Below are 25130 nucleotides of genomic sequence, written 5' to 3'. Positions count from 1 at the left end.
GATCTAATTAGATGTGACCGAATTAAGTCGCGTGAGACAACAATGAATTCTTCCTTAAAACAAAAACTAAAACAGTAAAATGTAAAGCCTTTCATAATCAGTTAATCACAAGCTTACTGGTCTATAAACAAATATTGTTATTTCCTTTCATTAACCGTGTAAGAAAAGCCAAAATAATATATAAAATGTTAGAACAAAACTAGCTCGTTTCATAATAAAAATCATTACAGAGAAACAAATATAAAATAATTAAAAATTTAAGACAATGAATTTAATGAATTGTCCACGATGAATTAAGACAAAGATAACAATCAACTAGGCAAGAGAAGTGATACAAAATATACGACCTTCTTCATCTAATACATCACACCTAAACATTCAAATTTTCTCTGACCGAAATGGAGCATACGATCAATCATCAATTCACCATCAACAGCCACAACACACGGGCATCTTATGATCCATAAAGAAATGAGTGTTTCAATCTCTGATAATATTTAAATTAATTAGCAAAATCCTTTGCTTAATCTGCCTTTTATTTTCTAATTACTCTTTCGTAGGGTTAAGGGTATCGAAGCTGTCCAATAGGGTAGCCCCAGCTGCAAGAATCACTACGGTTGTAGCTAGATCGATTCACACGTGAAATAGTTAAATAGCAACGGCGATTTGAGCGGACTTGCAGTTATTATTACCCTCACCACACTACTCTCTCTCTCTCTCTCTCTCTCTCTCTCTTCTACCACTACTACTACACCCTTCGTATTCTTCGGGAACTCTCATCTCTCTCTCTCTCTCTCTGGCAATGCCTGTCTCTCTGTAGACACATATATCTTCTTTCTCTTTCCACTCTCTCTTAGATCTTCGTTAGTGTCGCTAAACTGATCAGTGATCGTCGACGGTGTGCTCGAAGGTGTGACGTCTATCTTTTATGATCAAGATCCATTTTCCTTAGTATATTTCTTTCCCATTCTGGATATATATGAAGTTAATTTCTAGCATTTCATCGTGTTTTTTGATGGCAGGAAGCGTAATTTTCACCTTGCGGAATGGCTGTTCTGAGGGAAATGGGGTGAAGCAGATCGATCGATCTTTTGGCCGGAGATTATATCGATGGGAAAGAAAGGAAGCAGCTGGTTCTCGACAGTTAAGAAAGTTTTCAAACATTCTTCTAAGGACTCGCCGGACAAAAAGGTTAATAATGTCCAAATTCAATTTCCAAACAATTAATTTTCAGTTTCAAAAATTCTTTGCTAAATTTTAATAATGACGGAGAAGCAAACTAACTTGGCCTCTGATTACTCTTTTAGCTTCAAGTGCCGCTAGGCTATTAACTGAGTTCTAGGCTTCTAGCTCAAAAAGACTGATCTTCGAAGATTATTGTGATTTATGTTTGCATGTGTGTCAAATGTGTTCTTATATAAGAATTTGTATGATCATTGCGAATAGATATATATATCATACTTACATTAGACGAGATCGAACTCTTGACTGAAGTTAAGCCGAACTTACTTTCTCACCTCAGATTCTTCACCACTTGATCTAGCTAACTGCTAGCTTGTTTATATGATCATTCCTACTAGTTACTAAGATGTCACCTAAACAATCAGTTAGCTAGCACATGCTTAAACATTTAGCTTTGGATGGAGAATCAATCAGAGTGATCTTCTATTGTTGCCTTGCTGGGAGGGGATATGGTTTTTGCCTAAGCTAGTGGAACCACATTAAAGATGAGCTAGCACTACCCATTAGTACTGGGCCACTGCCTTTGTTTAGGACCATGAGCCTAAAAAAAGGTGTCATTCATGGTCCCCTATCAACATGCATATATGTCACCATACACTTCTATTCACTATCGATGTAGCAAAGACACCTAGCTGCCATGGTCATGACTTATAATTGTCATGCCACCTAAGATGTCACATCATCCCAACCAAAATATCATCCTTTTAGTGCTAATTTTTCTCATAAATGTTGTCAATTAACGTGGTTTAATTTGTTTTGTTAAGAAGGAGATTGCGGAGAAATGGCAGCAACATGATGCTCCGGAGGTGGTGTCGTTTGAACATTTTCCGGCAGAGAGTTCTCCGGACAGAACCAATGATGAGAGCATTGCATCTACTCCTGCAAACCATGAAGACAGAGACCATGCCATTGCTGTGGCAATGGCGACAGCTGCTGCCGCAGATGCAGCAGTAGCAGCAGCTCAAGCGGCGGCTAAAGTTGTTAGATTGGCTGGTTATGGACGTCAGTTCTACTCTGTGGAAGAAAGGGCTGCAACCCTCATACAGTCATTTTACAGAGGCTACCTAGTAATATACAAATACTCCTCTTTCCCTTAATTAAATTTGAATATGTACACACAAAATTTAGTTAAGGTATCACGAATATGTGTCAGATCCAGCTTCACAGTCTGCAACATATATGACATGAAATAAATAAGGTCATTTAGGAGAGGTGTACTTTATGGTTCTCTCTTCTTATTTTGACTATTAATTAATTGTGGAAAAATCTTATTCACGTTGATATCTATGAAGTATTTATCATGTCATATAGGCATTTTGTAGTGTTTGTTGTCGGGTTTGAGTCATGTCTGGATTTGACACTCCTAGGCCAAGGTCTTTCTTAACTTGAAGCTATTAAGGTACTTGCAACAGTATGAATAACCAAGTGTAATCTATATTTTTGTAGGCTCGACGAGCTCTACGGGCGTTGAAGGGATTGGTGAGGTTACAAGCATTGGTGAGAGGCCATAACGTTCGGAAGCAAGCACAGATGACAATGCGATGCATGCAGGCACTAGTTCGTGTACAAGCAAGAGTTCGAGCTCGACGACTCCAATTGACCAATGACAAGCAGCAGATTCGTAAACATGTGGACAATGATACTGATGATGAAGAAGAAAGATTAAGAGCATTGGTAGAGCTGGAAGAAGAGCATAAGCTGAGAAGTCCTGTGAAGAAGCATGAAATGCAAACTAGGCACCACAGAAATGAAAGCTATTCCAAGGAAAATGCCTCGAAGAGACATGATGATGTGGTCCAAAGGGAGAGAGCTCTTGCTTACGCTTATAGCTACCAGGTCAGTATAGCTCTCTCTCATTTCTAGTAATGGTAGCCATTTGTACACACTTTATTGACCATATTAGCTTGCCATCTTATGTGATCGATCGTTGATGTGTTAAGGTCAATTTGATTGGTAAAACATGATGAATAACATATTAGTTCTTACATAAGCTAGCAAGTTAGCTACGTGGTCGGTTTAAGTGTGTACAAACAAATAATGTTGAAGTTTAAGATTGTACATTTGTCGTACCATTTTTGGGTGAACAAAGTTTACTTCTGTTAAGACTAGCTAGCTAGTTAATTTAATCCCCTTTTCACTTGACAATTACAGCAACAACAACAGCTTCTACAATCCTTTCCTCATGGTAGTGATTTTGGGCACCAAACCAATCAAAGTGATAAGGGCCAATGGGGATGGAATTGGCTCGAGGGTTGGATGTCATCGCAACCCCACAATGCCCGCCACTCGGGAGCACGAGAGACCACTTATATGACACCGGCCACTACCAAAACCACCGACGACAACCTTTCCGAGAGGACAGTAGAAATGGACTCCATTGCATATCCAAGCTTGCGTAGTCAACTCAATCAAGAGATGACCAACTCTAACCAGTACTCAGCTCGACAAAGCCAACCAAGCCCGGACAATGTACCTAGCTACATGGCACCAACCAAGTCTGCCAAGGCCAAGGTACGAGGTCAGGGCTGGGTCAAGCAGCGAAGCCCTCCCACTCCCCAATGGAACCCCTCTACAAAGAAAGGCTCCGTAGTCGGTTCGGGTTGCGATTCGTCAAGTTCGGGTGGAGGACCCGCAAGCTACTTGATCCCAAAGAGCCCAAGCCCAAAGAGTAACGGGATACGCGGGCAGGCTAAATCGTCATTGGGCTTTAGCCCTGATTCTCCCCATGGCGAAGATTGGGCCCTGCCTCTTGCTGTTCATGGTTGGAGACATGATTTCGGTTAGTTGTGCTTTGATCCATATGTGTGGTACCACGGTTAAATTTATTTTCTTACAAGAAAAAAGAGAAAAAAAAAAGAGGTTTGTTAATATGCTCTTTTATTGTTTTATTTAAGCTGTGTTATGGACTTTTGTGAGGTATACAATATGCAATAAATTATGTATCTTGCTGTGAAAAATTATACAAAAATGGTGGTCAATAGTCCATTATGTATCATAATGTATGCGAGATATGAATCAATATATGACCATGATATTTTTTTGCAAATTCATGATACTGCAAAAACACGGCAATCAAATTCTGCACTCCAATGACTAAACTTTAAACTCGATATCGAATTTATGCATATGTACCCTTCTGAACATGTGCATAACACGAAGCGCATCCTCTGAAATTTTCTTCCTCCAAATTGAATACCTATTTTCCTCTTTGTTACAAAAGAAAGATGGTCACCCGCTGGGGTTCCTTTGCCATGATCAATAAAAAGAGAGTACTGGAGGCATCACCTATGGATTCTGTAACTCTGTAGTATAGCCTCGAATTTCCTAAGAGTGTCATCGCGCTCCTCCTTGAAATCATCTCGCTCCATCCTCAATGCATTGATCTCAAACCTATAAGAGGCCTGCAGATAACAGTAGGATTTGAGTTGATACATCTGAATGTGACTGCCATAATAAAAGTCGCAAGAAGAATATTTACCTCAAGTGAGGTCAATGCTTGTTCCAAAGCCTTATTCTTCTTTTCCAAAGTCGATTTCTCCATTTGCAGTTGGGCATTGTACTGATGTAGAGCTTTGCAGTGATCTAGTACTCGATCACTCAAATCCAAGACTGAAGAAGAAGAAGAAGTAACCTAGAAGAAACACACAAACAAACAAAGCTACAAAGAAGCTCGAGAAAAATAATAATAAGACGTACTATAAGAGTGATCTGCCATACAACATGTAAAGAAGAAAACCAACCAACTTCAAAAGTATCACATGAACAAAGCAAAATGCAATAGCTAAGAGGTGCTGATGAAACCTCATCACCTCCTTATGCAAATAAACCGTAGACAGAAATTGAAGTTGGTACATGTTATTCTTTCAAGCACAGCTCCTCAACAATAACTTAGACTATACGCATGTAAATCAAATGTATCAAAACTCGCTACTAGCAAGAAACAAGTGTAAGTACTCACCGGGGGTGGTCGAGGGGGCGGTAGGCACATCTTTGGGGGTGGTGAAGGGGTCTTGGCGGGCAACGATTGCCGCTTGGTTGGCCTCGGAGGTTGTGGCATGTCGAAATTGAACTCCTTTCGGCATGTCCTACACAAGTAGCGCAATTTCCACAATCTTCCGTAGCGGTAGTACTTGAAACGTGTATTTCCTGACTGACAATCAACCTTATTACATTTTGCACTGCCACAACTTGGATAGGGGACAAACAGTAATGATATTTGATCCGGCTCCTCCAGTTTACTCTCGTATATTATTCTTTGAATCTCATCTCTTACTTGATTATTCTGCTTCAGTTGTATATTCTGACACATAAAATCATAATAAGAAAATGCATGAAGAATTCTTCAGATGAAAAAAAAGAAAAAAAAGAAGCTTTGATTGTAGTACCTGAAAAAATAGATGAAACCCTGATTGATCCTCAGCTGCTGGGGGAAAAGATTCCATGAGAATCGAAAATAGGGTTTTCACGGTGTCCGTCCGAGAGAGTGAAAATGTTGCTGTGATTCCTTGTTCTGTATAGACATGTATCTCCATTTGAGCTTCTTGCTCTTCCATTCTGATTTCTCAAACCAAAATCTCAAACCAGATATCACAAAATAAGGGTGAGAATTAGAGTTTCCGGTAAAGAATCAATTTGGAGTTTCACACTTTCATGATTGTACAAGCTAGGTCCTCGACCTCTTGGGCCTATCAGCTTTAAGCTATTTTCATGGGTTATAGCCCATTAACTAAAAATTGAGTATTAATAATATTCATATGTCACTATCAATTCTCTATTTCCTTCCCTTGAAAGATGATGAGAGAGGGAGTACGAAACAAATTGATGAGTTATAATTCATAAAGAGAATACCTACTGGGTACACATTGTCCATCTCGCTCGAACCGCTCCAGTTTGGATTACTTTCAACCAAACACTAGCTATAACCTATTTTCTATTAAACTGAAACCTTAGAGAAAAAACATAACCTATCGATCGAGTTTAATTTGGATTTTCAATAAACTACTAATTTTAGTGCGAATAATTAAACTGAACATCAATATAATTCATGAATTCAAAAATCTCGCTAATTTTAGTACAACCTGATTCATTATTCCAAAACTCTAGAATTCAACTCCACCCTAACTGAATGGTCAATACACTGTTACTTTGAACATATATATCCCACATCATATTTATGTACAAGAATTCAAGAGAACACTGTATATTGCATTTTTTTTCTTCTTCTTAAATTGTGTAAGTAGCTCACATAATTCTAAATAGAGAAGCCTAGCCAAACAAAGAAAAACTAAATAAAAAATTGTGGAAAGCCGCAGTTTCATGTGACTCTCGGGAAGGACACCTTTGTTAAGAGTCTTCAAGAGGTTTCAGCAAAAAAGCTGCAGTCACCTGCTTCGAATCCACGTGTTTCCCTAATAAAGCGCCACGTTATGCTGGTGGATCATAATCTCGTGTGCTCGATGTCGGGCACTGAAACCATCTTCGCTGTCACTATTCCGCCACGTCAATTCAGCTCCAGTCTGTTAACAGGTGGAAGCATGTTACTGGGCTAGAAACTCAGCTCCAGTCTTTTAACAGGTGGAAGCATATTACTGGCTGAGAAACTCTACAAATTTGTGACGCGCCGCTGTGAATCCGTTTCTCAAGCTTTTGGCGCTATTTCTGGATCTCATATATCTCATCCCAACAGGTGTACGTAGTTGCTTTGTTTGTGTGTGACATCTAAATTTCCTTTGGTTTTCTTTCCACTTTCAATTTCAAAGGTCATTCATATTTAGATACCTTCCCTTCTTTTATACGAGACTCAAAGTCTCTCTCTCTCTAAAACCCTCTCTGTCTCTCTTTCTCTCTCTGTTCCGGCGTTTGTTCAAAATGGAGTCTCTCAAATTCACTACCTTACTCCCATGCAAATCATTATCCGGAAATTTAGTGCGACCCAAATTGATCAATCACCATGATGTGATTGGGCAAGTGGGTTTGGCTCCTCTGTGGAAGAAAAGATGCAAAACAGAAGGCCTGAGGCTCAGAGCATCATTGTCGAGTAAAGCTGGGCCGCAAGATGGCGCTCCTTCAGCTGTTGAAGATCAGAAGGAGAAAGAAAATGGTGTCCTATTGGGTGCCGAGAGAGATTCGTCTGGCTCTGTTATTGGGTTTAATCTGTCTCCTCCTAATGGTAAAGTCTCTCTGCTCAATTTTTTGGGACCTTTCGACCCTGATCGTTTTTCAGTTTCGCAATTTCGTATTTTTGAATCTGTTCATGAACTTTGCAATCTGCGAATACCAGAATAATGATTTGATTCGATATAGTATAGTAAATGCCGTAGTGATGAAGACACAATCTTGATATGGTAATGAATGGGGATGCTCTCATTTGTGACATGGAGGAAATGTACTTTAAGATTTTAACGGTTGTTCCGTCAAATTCAGGTGCCAACATCATGACTTCTGATAAGAGATGTATCGTGATGTTGTAATCAAGCTTAGCCTCTGATTTTTTTGGGTCGTTCATCTTTAGTGGTTGAGCTTTTATGGAATATTTTTCTTTTGTCGCGGAGCTTCCTTCATTTCTGATCGTCGACATCAATGTCCATGTGGCTCGGGTCCCATATTTGATGTGGTCTCTATCTTGGGACTGTATTATTACAATGTTTGACTAAAGAAATTTGTATATGAATTGTTGGTGAACTCAGTTGATGTTTTTACTACAGGTCATGAAGTTGTGATTGACACCGAGGAAGATGTAACTTCTGATAGAATAGAAACAGCAGAGGATGTAGGTGGAAGAGAGAAGCCTAAAGCAAAAGTGACAAGGAGCATTGTTTTTGTTACTGCCGAAGCAGCACCTTATTCAAAGACAGGAGGGTTGGGAGATGTTTGTGGTTCTTTGCCTGTTGTTCTAGCCGGACGAGGACATCGTGTTATGGTTGTTTCTCCTAGATATCTAACTGGTTCTCCTGCGGACAAGAAGTTTTCAGGAGCCATTGATGTAGGCCACACTAACGTGATTTGCTTTGGAGGGGAACAAGAGGTTGCTTTCTTCCATGAGTATCGGGAAGGTGTTGATTGGGTAAGATTTTAGATGTTTGTTCATGTTACTCAATTATGTTTAAAAGAGATTGATAATAATGGCTTCTTTTGTTTTCCTCTTTAGGTATTTGTAGACCACCCATCATTCCATAGACCTGGAAATCCATATGGGGATAGTTTTGGAGCATTTGGTGATAATCAAGTACAGTTTTCCATTCGATTAATCATTATATTGTTTAACTACTATTTGCTCTTTTGTTAAGGAATAATGCTAAGTTTTTTCTCATTTGGTTTTACAGTTTCGGTTCACTTTACTTTCGCATGCAGCATGTGAAGCACCATTGGTGCTTCCATTGGGAGGATATACCTATGGTCAAAACTGTTTATTCTTGGTGAATGATTGGCATGCAGGCCTTGTCCCATTGTAATTGCTTGACTCTTTTCTAGAACTTAAACATACTTTCTCTGTGTCTAGAGTTGATGATGACAGACATTAAATTATTTCATATGATTCAGGCTTTTGGCTGCAAAATATCGTCCACATGGAGTTTATACTGATGCCCGAAGTGTTCTCATAATTCATAACCTTGCACATCAGGTTTGATGTTTTCAAAATACTAATGTTCAGTTTTAAGTCTCATCAAGATATCAATTATTTTTGAAGTAGGTTTTACATTCTATTTCCATTTGTTCACTAAACTTCTAAATCCTTGTCTTACTTATACAAGGGAGTGGAATCTGCGGTAACATATAAAAATTTAGGACTCCCCGCTGAGTGGTATGGAGCATTGGAGTGGGTGTTTCCAGAATGGGCTAGGGCTCATGCTCTTGACAGAGGTGAGGCTGTGAATATTCTAAAGGGTGCAGTTGTAACAACAGATCGGATATTGACAGTGAGCGAGGTATGTATGCATATTTTTATGTTTTGTATAATTTGATGTGATAGCAAACATTTTTTATATCTACGTGGTATTTTCAACATAATTCTATTATAAAGGACTATTATTAACATTAAATAGCATATGTTTTATATGCTCTTAACATGTTGCGATTGTACCTTTTACTTATAGGGCTATGCGTGGGAAATAACAACAGTTGAAGGTGGATATGGTTTGAATGGACTCTTAAGTAGTAGAAAAAGTGTTTTGAATGGTAAGACAATAATATATATCATTGTTAAATTCATATTTTCCTGCTTGATTTGGAAATAATATCATCATAAAATACCCTTTGTATTTTTTCTGCAATAAACAGGGATCACTAATGGCATTGATGTGGTTGAATGGGACCCATCTTCTGACAAACATATTGCTTCACATTATTCTGCTAATGATCTTTCTGGGAAGGTTGAATGCAAGATTGCTTTGCAGAAGGAATTGGGTCTTCCAATTAGGCCCGATTGTCCGTTGGTAAGAGAGTAATATATATTTATGCGGTTATTTCATACCAAAGTGAAACCGTCCAAATTATTAATTTTGAGTTTTGAACTTTATAGATTGGATTTATTGGGCGACTGGACTACCAGAAAGGTATTGACCTAATTCAATCAGGAATACCAGAGCTCATGTCCGAAGATGTACAATTTGTAAGTGTTTCCTCTTTTCAAGTAATTCTTTCCCTACTTCAAAAGAGAATATTTTCTAAACGTATCAAATGCATTTTAGGTTATGTTAGGTTCTGGCGATGTACAATGCCAAGATTGGATGAGATTAGCCGAAGCGACTTATAAAGATAAATTTCGTGGTTGGGTTGGATTTAATGTCCCAGTCTCTCATAGAATAACTGCAGGGTAATTTTAAAGATATGCTTTTCATCAGAGGTTACCAATACATATATTAGAGGTTACTAATACATATCCATAACGCTAATCCCATTTATTAAATTTGTAGATGTGACATATTGTTGATGCCGTCGAGATTTGAGCCATGTGGGTTAAATCAATTGTATGCAATGAGATATGGAACTATACCCGTAGTTCATAGCACAGGAGGACTTAGAGTGAGTTTCAATGCTTTGTGAAATATAGTATGTTTGTTCTTGTTTCATCATTTGGCGGTTTTTTCCTTATGCCTTTTGTTATTTGTGTTATAGGATACAGTGGTTAATTTCAATCCATATGCTGAAGGAGGTGGCGAGGGAACAGGGTATTCACTCATTCTTTAGCGTTATGGCATCGTGATTTGTTGTTGGCAACTTTTCATCATAGAATATCTGTTAGAATCATTACTTATTTTGTCATTAATTATGGCTTATATAGGTGGACTTTTTCTCCGCTAACAAAAGAGAGCATGTTGGCGGTAAGTCAAATTTTTATGCTCAAGTTCTCTCCCTTTTGATGTTCAAACAATCCATTGAAGTTTTAGTAACCGTTTAATGATTCACAGGCTCTAAGACTTGCTATTCGAACATACAAAGAGTACAAGCCTTCTTGGGATGGATTGATGAAAAGAGGTATGGGGAAGGACTTTACATGGGAAAGTGCTGCAATCCAATATGAGCAAGTCTTCGAATGGGCCTTTATTGACCCACCATACGTTGGTTGAGGCCGAAAAACAAAAGAGAATAACCTCCTAAATTTTTTTTCTTGTTCACTCCTATGTATAGGGTATTTGAGATTCTACGCACAAGAGCATTTGGTTAGTTGTTATCATTGGTGTCTACATGGTAGGTATACACGAGTTTAGTTTTATTCATTTAGTGAAAATCCAGCAATTATTCTACCATATCACCTATTAAAAGGGGCCATTTATGCCTTCGAAATTAATAGTTTAGATATGACTACATAATATTGTACTTTCAACTTGTAAAAAGTATTTTTGGTTTCATCTAAATAATTGTATCATTGAAGATACTCTAATATTATGTACCTTACAAATGAAGTTGCATACATAGCCATGAATTTGATATGAAGTATGAATTATCAATCTCTTACATAGTTACATATTAGCTCCTCGTTAGCTATGTGCTGCATTTTAGGCTGTAGTTGAAATTGCAAGAGTTTAAAGAATGAGAATCTTCCAACTATATATTCCAGATGATCCAGGCTATCTTCACCAACAAACTAGTTCAAAAGATTGGCTCCAAGTCTTCAACACCATGTAATAACTGGTTGAGAATTATAAAACTGTTTCCTACCAGCTCACTAGGCACCGCCCATAGAAGCAATATGTGTATTTGTGCCCACGTTGAAAGTTAGAAATTCATAAAGGAATAACATGTGCTAATGTGCTATACCTGCACTGCTTTAGCACCATTGTCGAATCTCCATTCTACAAATGATTATTTAAGGCAATTTACTGCTTTGTAATGCCTTGGTATTGTTATTCTTCTTGAGAGTAAACTTTCGGTAAAGACGAACTTGTGTTCTGTATTCCATGGCCGGCTGGGTCTCGCTGATAGCCTGATATTCAGTGATCGAAACTATTCATTTTTATCTAACTAACGCTACTAAATTATTAATTAGTATGTCCTTGACAATTTGATCAAAATTTAGTTCTTATTTCAACAAACTTGATCACCAGAGGGCAAGTGATGAATTCAAAGATCCACAAAACATCAAATATTTTTTACAATTTTTCTCAGCTTCAATAAAGATTCGACCTAACTTTTTCTAATAATAGTATCACATTATTTTTTGAGAATTTTTTTATTTTGTTTGAGTTCAAAATAGGGCTGGGACTTTGGCACCGAGAACCGGCAGAACCGGACCGAATCGAATCGGAACCGGCGGTTCGGTTCGGTTTTTCGTATTAAAAACACGTTATTTTTCAAGAGCCGAACCGTTTTCATGTGTCCGGTTCGGTTCCGGTTCCCTTGTTTTGGAACATATCAGAACCGTAAGAACCGAGATATGAGGCCTAGGCAAATAAAAGCCCATATATTCAACTAATTCAAGCCCCATTTCCCTAAGCCCAAGCCTGTTTTGTTTGTAACTTGACCTAATATTCCATCACTTCGATCAAGCACGACCTCAGTCCTCAGTTCCTCACTCGATCCTCAGCTCGACAGCTCCTACTCCTCAGTTCATCCCCAATTCCTGACCTAGCTTTCAAAGTCAAAATTGTTCTTCCCCAATTCAAAAAACTCAAATCATCCCAGTTCATCTGTGCTTCGAAATCCTAAATCCCAAATCCAAATCATCCCAAATCATCAGCATATGGCTTCGAATTCGATTTCTTCAGTGATTTTCACTTTTTCAGTTTGCCACTTTCAATTCAATGATTTGCAATTTCTGACTCATTTGTTGTGCACTTGTGGTTGTTAGTTTGGTAATCACTTAATTCGGTGGTCTGTGTTCAGTTTGCAACTTTGCAATCTGCAGTTTGCTTTTGCATTGTGTTTTTACTTCTATTTTGGTTCCAGGTTTTGGGATTGTTTTGCAGCTTTTGCTTATGTTTTGGTTCCAGTATTTGGGACTATTTTGGTTCCATGTTTTGGGACTGTTTTGCTTCTGTTTTGGTTCAAGGTTTCATTATTTCTGGAGATGGAACATTGAAGTTCATCAGTTGATTGCATGAAGTTTATCAGGAACCGAAAACAGGTCAAAACCAAACCGAACTGAACGGTTCGGTTCGAGAACGGTTCCTAATAAAAGTAACACCGTAACCGAACCGAAAAAAGCTTAACGGTTCCGGTTCCGGTTCTGGCAAAAAATGACGTTTTCAGAACCAATCCCAGGCCTAGTTCAAAATATTTCGTTGATAAACCACCATAACGGCACATACAAACAGTTCAAAACAAAAACTTTAGCTAAATATCACGCACCGATCTCATATTACACCAATACGAAAAATTCGATACTTCCGGACATGATAAATTTTCAGTTACAAAGAAGATATTTTCTTGTCATAAAAAAAAAAAAAAAGATATTTTCATTATCCAAAGTCTATGAGTCATGACTCATCCATTGACCTATCTTGCTGGCTGCTGCAGGCCCTAGGGGCACTTCCGTAATAAAACCTCGTCCTGGAGGGCATTTCCATACGCGCAGCCGTTATTCCGTTCCTCTTTTCTCTGCCCCTCCGATGAATCCAACTGTTGATTCCTCCTTTCCTCGGGAAAGTGCAAACCCTAAGAAATATTTCCAGACCCAACCAAAAAAAAAAAAATTTCAAATCCAGAGGGAAAGGGGGTTAACAGTTTCCAAGAACCCTTCTTTCTCCTGAATCGAATTCCCAACTTCCCTATTCTCCTTCCCTACAATCCCAATTTGCAAAACCCCCAATATTTTCAATCCCTAGAATTTCCCCTATTCGACTCTGAACTTCTTCAGATTTCGTTTCCATGACGGTTTCCAAGAACCCTTCTTTTCCCTGAATCCCAATTTCCTTCCTACAATCCCAATTTGTCAAGTTTTCTGAATTTGTTTCGATGATTTCGAATCCGGGTCTGGTGTACTACGCCTGCATTGCCCAGAAGGAAACGATTCTCGGCGAGATTGCGAAGGAGCCCGGAATCGGAGCCCTAGCTCAGAAATGCATTGCGAAAACCCCACCGCACCACTCCCTGTACACCCACACCGTCAGAAAGCGGACCTACGTATTCTTGGTCGTCGACCCTTTTGTGTTCTTCGGCATTTTCGATCAAGATCTCGATCAGTCCGAGGCGCTTTCGTTCTTGAATCGATTGAGATGCGATTTCGAGAAGGTGAATGGAGTTGGGTCGGTCTTGGATGGAGGAGATTTCGAATCGCATTGTTTTCAAGCTGAGTTTGATTCGATTATGAGGGAGCTGATGGCGTCGGAGATGGATTCGGCGGCGTCGACGCCGGCGAGCCGGAATCTGAGCATGGATTCGAGTAGTAGTAAAGGGAAGAAATTGGTGCTGGCGCCGCTGCTGGGGAACCAGGGGTTGAAGAAGAAGAAGAGATTGTCTGGGGAGGTGAATGGGGAGCTGTGCAAAGATGTGGTGATGGGCACGATGGAGAAGAAGCTGGATGTGGGTGGTGAGGATGGAAGGGATTTCGCAATGCCGGCGCTGAAGAGTGGGGGTTTGCATCCGTGTGAGCGGCAGAAGGCCAAGCAGGTGTGGAGGAGGCATGTGTGGGTGGTGCTGGTGCTGGACTTGTTCGTGTGTGCCGTCTTGTTTGGGGTTTGGTTGTGGGTTTGCAGGGGGTTTAAGTGCATCGACAGTTGAATTGGGGGGTGGTTTGTGTTGCGCTTAGCTTTGAAGATGAATGGTTGAGGAGTCTGGCATTACAAGCAAGAATTTGGGTTTGATAAGGGAAGGGAGCTCTGTTTCGGTGTTGTAATGGTAACTGTCTCTACCCTGGTGAACTATTGTATCAATGAATTTTAGTCAATTACTCAGTGTTATACAGTTAGCTAAAAGCTTTTTTATGTAATGCATATCAAATTGTGTATACATATAGATGTTACCGATGTGATGTTGGCATTGTATTTTCCACTCCTTGTAATGTTTTCAGTTGATGTTGTAATTGCTGCAATGTTTCTTGACATTTGGCTTTATCAATAGAAACTGTTTGTTTGCTTTAATGGAACTTGTTTGGCTGTGTTGCATTTTAATTTCCGTTTTTCAGTCACTGTCTATATTTCCTTTTTCATGGCATGGAGAAGATATCATAATTTTCAAAAGAGGTAAAGAGCCATTAACCAAATCAAACTTCTACATTCAGTGCTTTACTTGGATCGTCAAAGAAAATGAAAAGCCTCAACACATTGAATTTCATACAATATATGTATTAAAAAGAGTGGCGTTTGAGCAGCCAGAAGTTGATCATCATCTGGTTGTTGATATATTGATATACAGCATGGTTCAGGGATTCTGACTTAGCAGAGTTGAGCCAAGCTCCCACAGAACCTAATGACTTTTTAAGATTTATAATATCCCTAGTCACCCAGTAAAGAAATTAGAAATGGCAAGAGTCTGAACTTTTGCTGTGAGATTAGTCCGTCTATCACAAAAGTGAGTCCTCACTCAGGAGAGCCTAAAGCCTTAAACCTTTCTGTTTGAATTCTGAGAAATGATAGAAAAAATAGATTCTGGGACTTAAGCTGAAATTCAGGGTAAGTAAGCTGAACTAATAATGCATGCCATCTGTTGGCGTTACACCCCAGAGAACATGGATAACCACTCTCTAATCCCTAAACCATTAGACTTAGACTACCTACAGAATGTGAGATAACAACTCCCAACATTTAATTTAAGCGCCATTCCGTATCCAGCTGACATATCATCCATAAAACACGTTAGGATCTTGGGTGAGCTCCATATATGAAGGTGTCATATCCTTGTCCACTCCACTGTGTCTAATCTAGCTAGTTCTCCTGGGCAAGAAGTTGCTGCGGGTAAGGCCAGAAGACTGCTGGTAAGGCGGATCAGGGTTACAAGAATTAAAAGAATTGTTAACTTGAATAACCGCAGAGAGTTGATTTTCTCCCTGAATTTTGTCTGTATATCATTTCCCTTTCGGTTTTGAGTTGTTATATCATATCGTGGTGTACATTTTCTATAGAAGTCTTTCTTTTTATGGTCAGTAAGCCATAGATGTCTTCTTGGTACCTTTGATATGGATAGTGGACTGGAATTCAAGGGTGGTTGGAATAGTTTTTATATATTAACAAATGTCCTTTATATTTGAATCTCATGACATATTGCAACTGCAATGGTTAAGGTTATCATCAGTGGAAACTACTCGCATTGGTGTTATTTAGATTAGCCTCGCCTGAATTTCCTTGTGTATTTGGGTGGGTAGGGGCACATGGAGAACAATAAAAAGTGTTGGACCTGTGGAACAAAGACAATTTGTGAGCCTGGTACTGAGCTCTCTTATGCAATAGTGGGTTTCAAGATTTTGGTGTCCACCAAGCACTGGTCTAATATAATAGATATCAAGAATTTCCGGTTATGTGCTTTGATGTCGCCTAGGGGAAAAGAGAATGGACGTACGGAAGTCAATTCCTTGTTGGAAGGTAAGCCTTTCCCTTCCCAGACAGGGCTTTAGTCCTCGACTTGGAAGGTAATACCCATGTCATGTTTTCTTATCGGGAGGACGTTCTTGATATACGAGTCCATCAGCCTGTTAGTAAAGCATGACAAAAGTATTGAGATCTCTCACCACCAATATGTGGGAATCAAACATGAGGAGCTTAACGACTGCTGCTGAAGATGGGTTCAGTGCGCCAAAGTCATTTGGTTTTTTCTATCTAGGTCATCAACAAATCTGCTTTGTCAATTTCATGACCGTCCAAACTCCAAACAATTCGAGAGGGTGGTCCTTGTGATTTTCAGACTGTCTTGTTGTCATAGTATTTAGGATTTGAATCTAGCATTACATTTAATGGACTAGTAAGGGTTTAGAAGCTGCTTAATTGGAAACCTAATTAGATATGCTTGATTCTTTTCCTTTATAATTGGAAGCAAGAAATTGGATAGGATTTGTTCTTTTCCTTTTTGATAAAAGAATGGAAGCCAATGTGTTATTCCACTGCAAAAGCCAAAAAAAGTAAAAATCTAATAGCTTTAATTTACTCAACTCTGATTGTCCTCGGGACTTCTCTCTTCAGTTTTGTGTTATAAGTCTTTTCGTATTAAAAAAAAAAAAGTAAAATAAGGATAACTCATTTTTCCGACGCCTCACACCTTTTGTGAGTCTTATGAGCATTTCAAATGCATTGTGGCTATGTGCATATATGAGGAGTCACAAATGTTTACAGTTCACACAATTAAGTGAATTTCTCATGAATCATTGAACTTCATTCATATAACATGAGACCATATATAAGAAATGAGAATAAGATCGATCATAGATATGAATTCCACGAAGTAGAAGAAGAATTTTCGAAAGTAGAAATACAATAAGGGTTAATGTAGATGCATGTTGAGAATGTAAAATTGCAGTTAATTATCATACAAGGCTGCAATAATGGTCAAAGAATTGACAATAATGTTCAAAAAATTCGACAATACATGAATTCAAGATACTGGAGGAAAACTAATTAGTGAATCCCTGGTAAGAAAAAAACAGAGTTCAGAGTACTAGATAAAAAAAACAAAATGTTACCTGTAGAGTCATTGTGCTCTATGATCAAAATCAATAAAGTATAATCAGAACTAACCCCAGAAGAAAACAATACTAGCTGGAGAATTCAAACTTAAGTGTCAAATAGTTTTTACCTCTCTAAAGATGAAGGCGTTGTTTTTTGCTGTTATGCTTTTTCAATTTCTTTTTGGCGGTTTATTCTTCTTCTCTTTGGTTTTGACTTTTCAGCGTTTTGATTTCCCACCCAAATTCTTCTTCATATTCCTTTTTGTCTTTCCTTTCTGGGTCTGCTTCTTTCTTCTGGGTCTGCTTCGCGCCTTCTGTTCTTCCTCATCTTCGTCTTCCCGAAGGTAAAATCAAATTTAGATTTCGGATTTTTGTGTTGAAAAAATTGAGATTTTTGTTCTTTAAGCGTTTCATTCTTCTTCTTCTTTCCTCTTTGATGCTTCAGCTGCTTCTTCTTCTTCTTCTTCTTTATTATTGATGGATCTATTTTCTTTTTACTCTCAGGGGTAACCATGGCCCTGCACTCAGGGACGGATCGTTTTTCACCACTAATGTCGACTCTTCATCATCATCATTGCCTGAGAGGTAAGACAAAGTTATTTGAGTTGGGTTCTCACGTCTTAGTATTTGATTATGAGTATTTGTTTCTAGCTTAGTTTAGTAGGCTTGGAAATTAGCCGACTTTAGTATATACACTAGCGTTGGTTGACTCTTAGTCAGGATGAATGTTACGCAAGTGTTTGCATAAATTTAAGAATGAGTGGAGCCCTCAAAACTTTGTAAATGTTACAGTGATGTTCTTCACTGTTTTTATCTAGTTGTGATTGAATTACTGTTTTGGACTCTTTATTTACTTTAGGAGAAGAAGGCTAGTTATGAAGTGTTCGCTATTGATTTGTATCTGTCCTTCTGTAAGTACATAATGGGTATATATTTCCCAACTAATGGAAATGAGTCAATGTGTCATCAACTTTAGGAATCAGTCTTAGGAGTGCAAGCTGGTTCGCATCCTAAAATAGGATTGCAGTATAACTTGAATCCTAATTGAAATTGCATATCGATCTCAATATCTCTAATGATGCTATGACTTTCTTGAATTACCAAACTATCAACAGAAACTAAAACATCACACACAAACACCAAATCTGTTGACACAATAAAACCCTTAGAAAAGGGAAACAACTGCGGGCACTATGCCTGTAACAAATCCACTAAAGAATCAGTACATACAGAACTTACAGACATTCAATCTTCCTATACCCAATCTAGAAGGCAGCTCTATCTCCGCTTTGCTACTGATTCTGAATGATGGATATGAACCTCCTTCGTCAATCTTCAGATGTCACAACTCTCCACATAGTTATCAATCATCTCAAGGCACAAAGGCATGTATGCAACACACATGAATCCATAGACTCACCAATTAACTCTAACAGTAAGGGATTGAGACTTTGACAATCATTCACAAGCTAAGTAAGGAATAGCTCATGAAAGGTTCTCAAATGAAATAAGGGCTCATGCTTCTGCAGATCTTAGGGGCAGAAGACTGTCTAAAAAGAGGAGTAATATATATTAGCACAATTCCAGGTCAGCACATTAGGATTGAAAGGCAGGTTCAATCCTGACTTAGGAGAGAACAACAAGATCACTCCTATACACAAGTATGAGCAAGCATATGAATGCAAGAATTACCTGATGGCAGAGTGTTGAGATGAGACGCGCAAGAAGCCTTGAACCAGTCCATACTTATGAAGTTCAAAGAAATGTATAGTAGCCGAAATTATAAAGACTCTTAGATGTCGAACTAGGAAATGCCAAACCTACAATATTTTGTACCAACACTTTGTGTGTTTCCTGAGATTGTAATATACAAATTGGAACTCCAGGTATGTAAATTTGCTCTATCTTGTGATGATCATTAATTTCCTTAACAGCAAAGTGAGCAAACTTTCCTAATATTGTACTACATATTTATTTAATCTCATGGTTCAGGGATCTCGGTTGATTTGAGGCTTTGAGCAGAGCTTCCATAGAACCTACTGACTTCTTCAGTTTGGACCTTGGAGGAGCCCTCAACTGCATAAAATGTGAAAGGCAAGAAATGAAAAAACTGTTTAAAAGAACCCATTTTCGTAGTGATCCGGCTCCTCTAAACGGACAAGTACCACAAAAACTACAAAGCTTCCACTAACGAGAGTCGAAAACGACACCATTTGATGCAGAGAGGATGGCGGCTCAATTTGAACAACAGTTAGACTGTGCTAAAGGAGGAAAACGAAAAGTGACTAGTAGACAGGAAACAGCTCGGTGTCCGATTGGGACGTACCTTACCTTTCCGGAAAGGGAATCGCGCCAGAAACAAGACTCATAGCTATGCTATGAGCTGTAGCATTTTTCGGGCTTTCGGGATCGTTTAGGGCCTCAAAACGGCATTTTTCTATTTTACCCGTTTTTGGTTTTCTTAGTTATTTTTGGATTGTTTTCGTTTTTATCCATGGGCCTTAGGGTTTCGTTGTTAGTCGCCCTAGGGTACTTTTCTCTTATTTATGCAGCCGCAAGCGGCTGCAGAACGCGTCTTTCATCTTTTAATCAATATAATAGAGATTTTCTCTTTTATCTCTGGTGGACTCCAGAATCTTTTGCTTAGGTTTATTGCTGGTAAACCTAGTTATCAATCCGACTGCGTCACCATTGCACAAGCAATCCCAATTTGGTGAGGAGAGCCGCTGAAAAGGTCCACAATCGAATTCAACCGAGAAGATGAACAAGTACAGTGCGTGCATGCGGTAGTCAAGGAACTGGTGTCGGCCACCATGGATCCACTTTTATTGGGAAGAAGCAATAGTTACTAATTACACTCTTTCCAGCCATGTCCATCTTTCTTGCCACTCTAGTACGAATGTTGATCTCAAAAAGCAAGCTCGATCCATCAACTCCGTCAAGTCTTACGTACAAGAAACCCTCAATATCTGGGTTGAAACCTATCAGCTCCACTTGTTTCGCCGTATTCACCCAAATATCTTCTTCTCTCGAACACAATATTCCAGCCCCATCGCCCGCAATGGTCAGATCTTTTTCTTCTTTCAATTCCCAAACCAATATAATGTTGTTAAAAGAGTCTATGACACACATTTGCAGACACCCTCCACCTCCGGACTGCACACCTAGGCCATGTATCTGATAGTTGTGTTCATCTGGGTTGTCTAATTAACGGATCGTCAACAGGGTGTTTAACTATTAATTCAATGAAACGACCTTCATAGTGATAGGCATGATCTTCACCGGAACTAATGCTAGAATTCTTGGTATTGATGTTATTGTTGTTAGTGTCGTTGATCATAAATGGGTCCAACCCAATCAGAAAGTTACTACTTCCCCAGATACTGGACCAATATAACATTTCGTTGTGAGAAAAGTGAATATCCGAGTTGATTCTATCAAAACGAAATCTTCGTGGGAATGATATAACTGACTCTCTCCATTCACATGTCTCAAAAGAGTAGACATCTAGCTTAAACTTGGAGGAAAGTTTGTCTCCACATGTGTCGTCATATGGAAGAATTCTCACAACCTTGCACCTATACCAGTTATTCATACTAATTAGCTCCTCATTGCCATCATCGATGATTATACTCTTTTCTCTTCGACGATGCACATTGTCTTTGTCTTTCTTAATATAATTATAATAGGGATCACATATAAATCCAACTGGTACGTGATGGAGGACTCGAGGGGGGGGGAGGAAGATTAACCCATTGTATGGTATATGGATTGCAAATTAATATAGAAATCACGTTGAAAAGACTCAGTTGGACAGCACAAAATCAAGTCATTAGACGTCCCTACCAGGCCCTACCACGACTGGCCCGCATGTCAGAGACATGACACTCATGAGTCTTTTGAAAAGCATAGATAGAAACTTGGGAGATGAAGGAATCAATTTAATAGGGAAGGTTTCTCCTCTTTTGTTTATCAGAGTAAGTGGCGGTGGTTGCTTATGTCGAAGTAGATAGCGCCCACTGTAGTATAGGTAGGACATGAGATACCTCCAACGCTTGCACACAAAGCTGCTGTATTCATAAACGTATTCATAGCTTGGAAGTCGAGAAAGGATGTCGACCAATACATTGTCAGGGAGATCATCAATATTAGTATTGACAAACTTTGATTTTGGTGGTGGTGCTGATCTTTTTGGTGGATGATCAAAGGCCGGTGGTACTGCTCCGAGTGACAATGATGAGGACTGGGATTTTCTACTGTATCTTCTTCTTCTTCTTCTTTTGGTCGAACCACTAGTACTGTCACCACCTCCCATGACTGCTGGCCAGGCGGGATGGAATAAAATCAACTTTGATGTTGAGAAACTAACTGAAGACGAAGGCGGAAGTATCGACGTCTGGGATGACTATATATTTATAAACACAGAAGCCGACATTATATAGGAAACCAGTTTCATTCTTGATTAGGATTCCAAGGCTTACTAGAAATAAATAACCGGCCAGGTCCACAACTGTTACATGTTTTAAATCCAATCCTATCTGGGAAGTATTAACATATACAAAGATATTATTGTAAGTACCTATTACTCTAACTAACATATACAAACTAGGTGGAGTCTACCCTCTAGAAATGACTAGGAAGAAAAATTGTACCCCTAACAGTTTTCCAAATTTATTTTTTTGACCTATAGTTTTCTCCCTTTTTTGGAAAATGACTAGGAACCAGAATTGTAGTTTAATTTTCTCCATTTTCCTTTCGGATATTCTTAGAAAGGTACTATGATAGGCTGAAAACCAGATCGAGTTGCCACATCCCTTTCCTCTCACTTGGTATGCTGCTTCCACCAACAGGACTTGCTAGTCCAAATATTAGTAGCTTATGTTATTCATGCATTTGCATGTCACACATTTTCTCTCCCCTGTATCTAGAACATACTGTATGTGCAAATCGCGCACTTGTGCGATCGAGGCTGTGCTGGTTTACTATGCTGAACCATAAGCTAGCCTCTTCTTCACACAAGCATGGTCATGATCAGCAGCAATTATCCAAGAAAGAAAGATAAAGACATCCTTTTTCTAGGTCTTACGAATATGTTTTTTTTTTTTTTTTTTTTTTTTTTTTTTTTTTTTTTTTTAAAAAACCCCACCCCATTCCCACCCTTCATGGGACTCGAACTCTTGATCTCTTATATATGAGACCAAAGCCTTACCACCCCACCAAACACACACACCCTGGTCTTACGAATATGTGATTGTTGAGGGTTTTTGCTTGTCTGCCAAAAGGTTATTAACTAGAGAGAATAAGATGACCATGTGGACTTTATTTCCTTGCTAAGAAGGTTGGTCGAGATATAGAATTGTTGTTTATTTCTTTAATTTCTGTTTTCGCAGGTTTCTGTCCTCTGTTTTCTTTTAATTAATTAACGCAGCAAATGATCTCCAAAATCCCTAAAAATTTACCAGTATCCAGTTTAGTATGTTAACTTAATTTATATAAAATTTCATTGATATCTGAGCAGTTTAGGTTAAGTTTTTATTTTCGTTTTGGCTTCTGGTCAGAGTAGTTAACCTGTTTTGTGTTCATTAGTTCAGTTGTTATTAGTACTCCGACTGTAGTTATGAATAGGAAAATCCTTACAATTACCGTATTGAAGTTGTCTTTTGTTCTGGAACCATTTGTGTTTGGAGGATATCCATAAAGTATGAAAGAGGCGGTGAAGGAAAGGCTACCTATTTTTTCTGCAGATGAGTTTCAATTTTGCTGGCAAGCTGTTTATTCTGCAGTCTGGGTTGCTGCAGTGTCATTGTTTATGGAGTTACTGGGATTCTCAACCAAAAAATGGCTAACAGTTGGGGTCTAGGCATAGTATTGCTCACTCTTGTGGTTAAAATTTGGTTGGACATGAATTGCAAGTTGTACTTTGAACTGATGCGTTAGCAGTACATTGTAGTAGGAGACCTCTTTGTAGTTTTTTTGTATGTTTTAGCAATCTATGAGAATGATGTGCTACTAAATGACATTTGGAACTTATTTGAATCAACATTTTCATATTTGCCTATTTTCAGGAAGCAATTGTGTAAATTCAATTCAAACAACACATAGGACAAATAACTGTAGTAGTGCAAAGTTATCAGACGACACAAGTGTTCACAAACTTGTTTGATGTCCATTCAAGACGACAAATGCATCCAGTAACTTGTTATATTAAATGCAATTCAAACAACAAAAATAAATAGTAAGGGTAGTGTGAGGTTCATTTAAGACAACACATGCATCCATCAGACCATCACTTGTTATCTTAAATGCATTTCAGACATATACATCCTGAAACTTGTTATCCTAAATATAATTCAGACAACATAAAGGGACATAATGTGAACTTTGAGATTTATTCCAGCTATTGTCTTTACGAGTATAATGGTCATAAGGTCTTATAACGCAGTGCATAAGAACATATGTTCTTATTCTTCGGGATTGACAAGTAGGGGAGAAGATCACCTGGCCTCAAATCTCTTTCCCAATTCAGTCACTTCTCTAGTTTAGGAATTTAGTCCGATGACGATAGGAAATTAGTCCAGGTGACATGTTGCTATCGACAACCCAGGTTTAAGTCCCAGGTGAGCACCTACCCGGAATCTCCGGTCAATGAAAGGAAGTTAGAGCATGGTAGTTTCGTCACACACTCACTCACAGGCACGTGCATGGGGATTAGTATTGTTGTCACGATTTCAGACTCCACGTACATGAGGTCATACAGCAATATTATTCCTCCACGTACATATGATCTTTGTGCTCTAGTAGTTTAATTCTAGAGCAAGAGATGCAACAACAGTTTTAGAATTGCTTGGAACGCAATCTAGCGATCGAGTTGTATCAGCTAATCGTTCATTTTGTCATGGGAGGAATTGCTTAGCTATGTTGTGACACTAATCTTATGTACTCGAAACCTATTATGAACTCGAAATGACCTAATTTAATAAGCTCTTAACAAAGCTACATACCAAAGAGATCGATTATGTTCAGAATCGAGACGCAAATGGAAAAAAAAAAAAACGGTAATTTTATGAACAAGAAGTAGTAGAAAGGTTGCTAATTAAAATGTAAATAAATGAGCCATTTTTATGTACTTTGACCCAAAATGTAAAAGAAGCTATAGATTAACTGACAAGAAGCATTAGTGCAGCATACACTCGCCTGCACGGGAACCCAGGATCTAGACACTGCATGAGAAATACTTAATAATAATTAGTTGAACGTACAAAAAATTAAAACAAAACCAAAGGTAATTAGATAGGCATCATTTATTGGTTTTCAAAGCAAAGCAAAGCTCTCACATTCTCTCGTTGGTTCTCTCCCGTCCTTCTGACAATGGGAAGGAAGAAGAGCCAAAAAATTGAACAAACAACACCGCAATTTGACCGGAGGTAACCCTAATCCCTTTTCAGAAAACTAATAAAAAACCCTAATCCCTTATCGTTTTCATCTGAGTCCGTCGTTTTGCGTCTTTGTCTTGATCTGTTTCTTTCTTTTTCCTTGTCTTGGTCTCCATAATTAACTGAGATAAAATCGAGGATGTAGACGAGTCGGTGGCTGGGTGTCAGATGATGTGGCGGTGGAGCTTTTGTCCTTGTGGCTAGGTGTTGGCGGTTCTTCTTTTTTTCAAAAAACCACGCGTTTTTGATCCCATGATCTTGTTCTTTTGATCATTTTTTTTTTGAATTTAATTTTTTTTTTTCCGAATTTCTTGGCGGCTCTTCTTTTTGTCCGAAAATACCACTGGTTTTTGATCCAATGATCTTGTTCTTTTTTTAATTTTTTTTTTCAAATTTCTTGGCGGCTTTTTTTTTTTCAAAAAACC

At 38.6% G+C, this 25130-nt stretch overlaps 3 protein-coding genes and 1 long non-coding RNA gene across 6 annotated transcripts; 3 read left to right on the top strand and 1 right to left on the bottom strand.

Annotated features, from left to right (window-relative positions):
• The first annotated feature begins 674 nt into the window (after window positions 1-674).
• LOC112183075 (protein IQ-DOMAIN 1) lies at window positions 675-4184 on the top strand. Of its 2 annotated transcripts, none has more exons than XM_024321610.2 (5): window positions 675-910; window positions 1023-1191; window positions 2007-2309; window positions 2689-3078; window positions 3394-4184. In XM_024321610.2, exons 2-5 carry the CDS (start codon window positions 1111-1113, stop codon window positions 4024-4026), a joined length of 1407 nt encoding a protein of 468 aa, XP_024177378.1. In that variant the 5' UTR covers window positions 675-910; window positions 1023-1110; the 3' UTR covers window positions 4027-4184. The 2 variants fall into 2 exon arrangements, with proteins under 2 accessions (XP_024177378.1, XP_024177379.1); XM_024321611.2 differs by having other exon boundaries at window positions 677-910; window positions 2010-2309.
• LOC112188903 lies at window positions 4030-5854 on the bottom strand. Its single transcript, XR_005804437.1, has 3 exons — window positions 5628-5854; window positions 4721-5542; window positions 4030-4643 (listed from the first exon to the last, which is right to left on the bottom strand). It is a non-coding gene; the product is annotated as an uncharacterized LOC112188903 (long non-coding RNA).
• A 1093-nt stretch (window positions 5855-6947) lies between these two features.
• On the top strand, window positions 6948-11140 carry LOC112183043 (soluble starch synthase 1, chloroplastic/amyloplastic). Of its 2 annotated transcripts, none has more exons than XM_040512965.1 (14): window positions 6948-7411; window positions 7947-8305; window positions 8390-8467; window positions 8565-8689; window positions 8782-8863; window positions 8994-9167; window positions 9336-9417; window positions 9520-9674; window positions 9761-9850; window positions 9930-10054; window positions 10155-10263; window positions 10357-10409; window positions 10523-10562; window positions 10650-11140. In XM_040512965.1, exons 1-14 carry the CDS (start codon window positions 7111-7113, stop codon window positions 10806-10808), a joined length of 1932 nt encoding a protein of 643 aa, XP_040368899.1. In that variant the 5' UTR covers window positions 6948-7110; the 3' UTR covers window positions 10809-11140. The 2 variants fall into 2 exon arrangements, with proteins under 2 accessions (XP_040368899.1, XP_024177377.1); XM_024321609.2 differs by having other exon boundaries at window positions 6948-7412; window positions 7951-8305.
• Window positions 11141-13259: 2119 nt separating this feature from the next.
• Window positions 13260-14780, top strand: LOC112172533 (phytolongin Phyl2.2). The gene is made up of 2 exons (XM_024309927.2): window positions 13260-13490; window positions 13628-14780. The coding sequence occupies exon 2, from the start codon at window positions 13636-13638 to the stop codon at window positions 14398-14400; it is 765 nt and encodes a 254-aa protein (XP_024165695.1). The 5' UTR covers window positions 13260-13490; window positions 13628-13635; the 3' UTR covers window positions 14401-14780.
• The last annotated feature ends 10350 nt before the right edge of the window (window positions 14781-25130 follow it).

Source organism: Rosa chinensis, chromosome 1 (assembly GCF_002994745.2).
Source record: "Rosa chinensis cultivar Old Blush chromosome 1, RchiOBHm-V2, whole genome shotgun sequence".
NCBI classification, from domain to species: Eukaryota; Viridiplantae; Streptophyta; class Magnoliopsida; order Rosales; family Rosaceae; genus Rosa; species Rosa chinensis.
The sequence above is the reverse complement of the archived record's forward strand: the minus strand, read 5'-3'. Positions and strand labels throughout refer to the sequence as shown.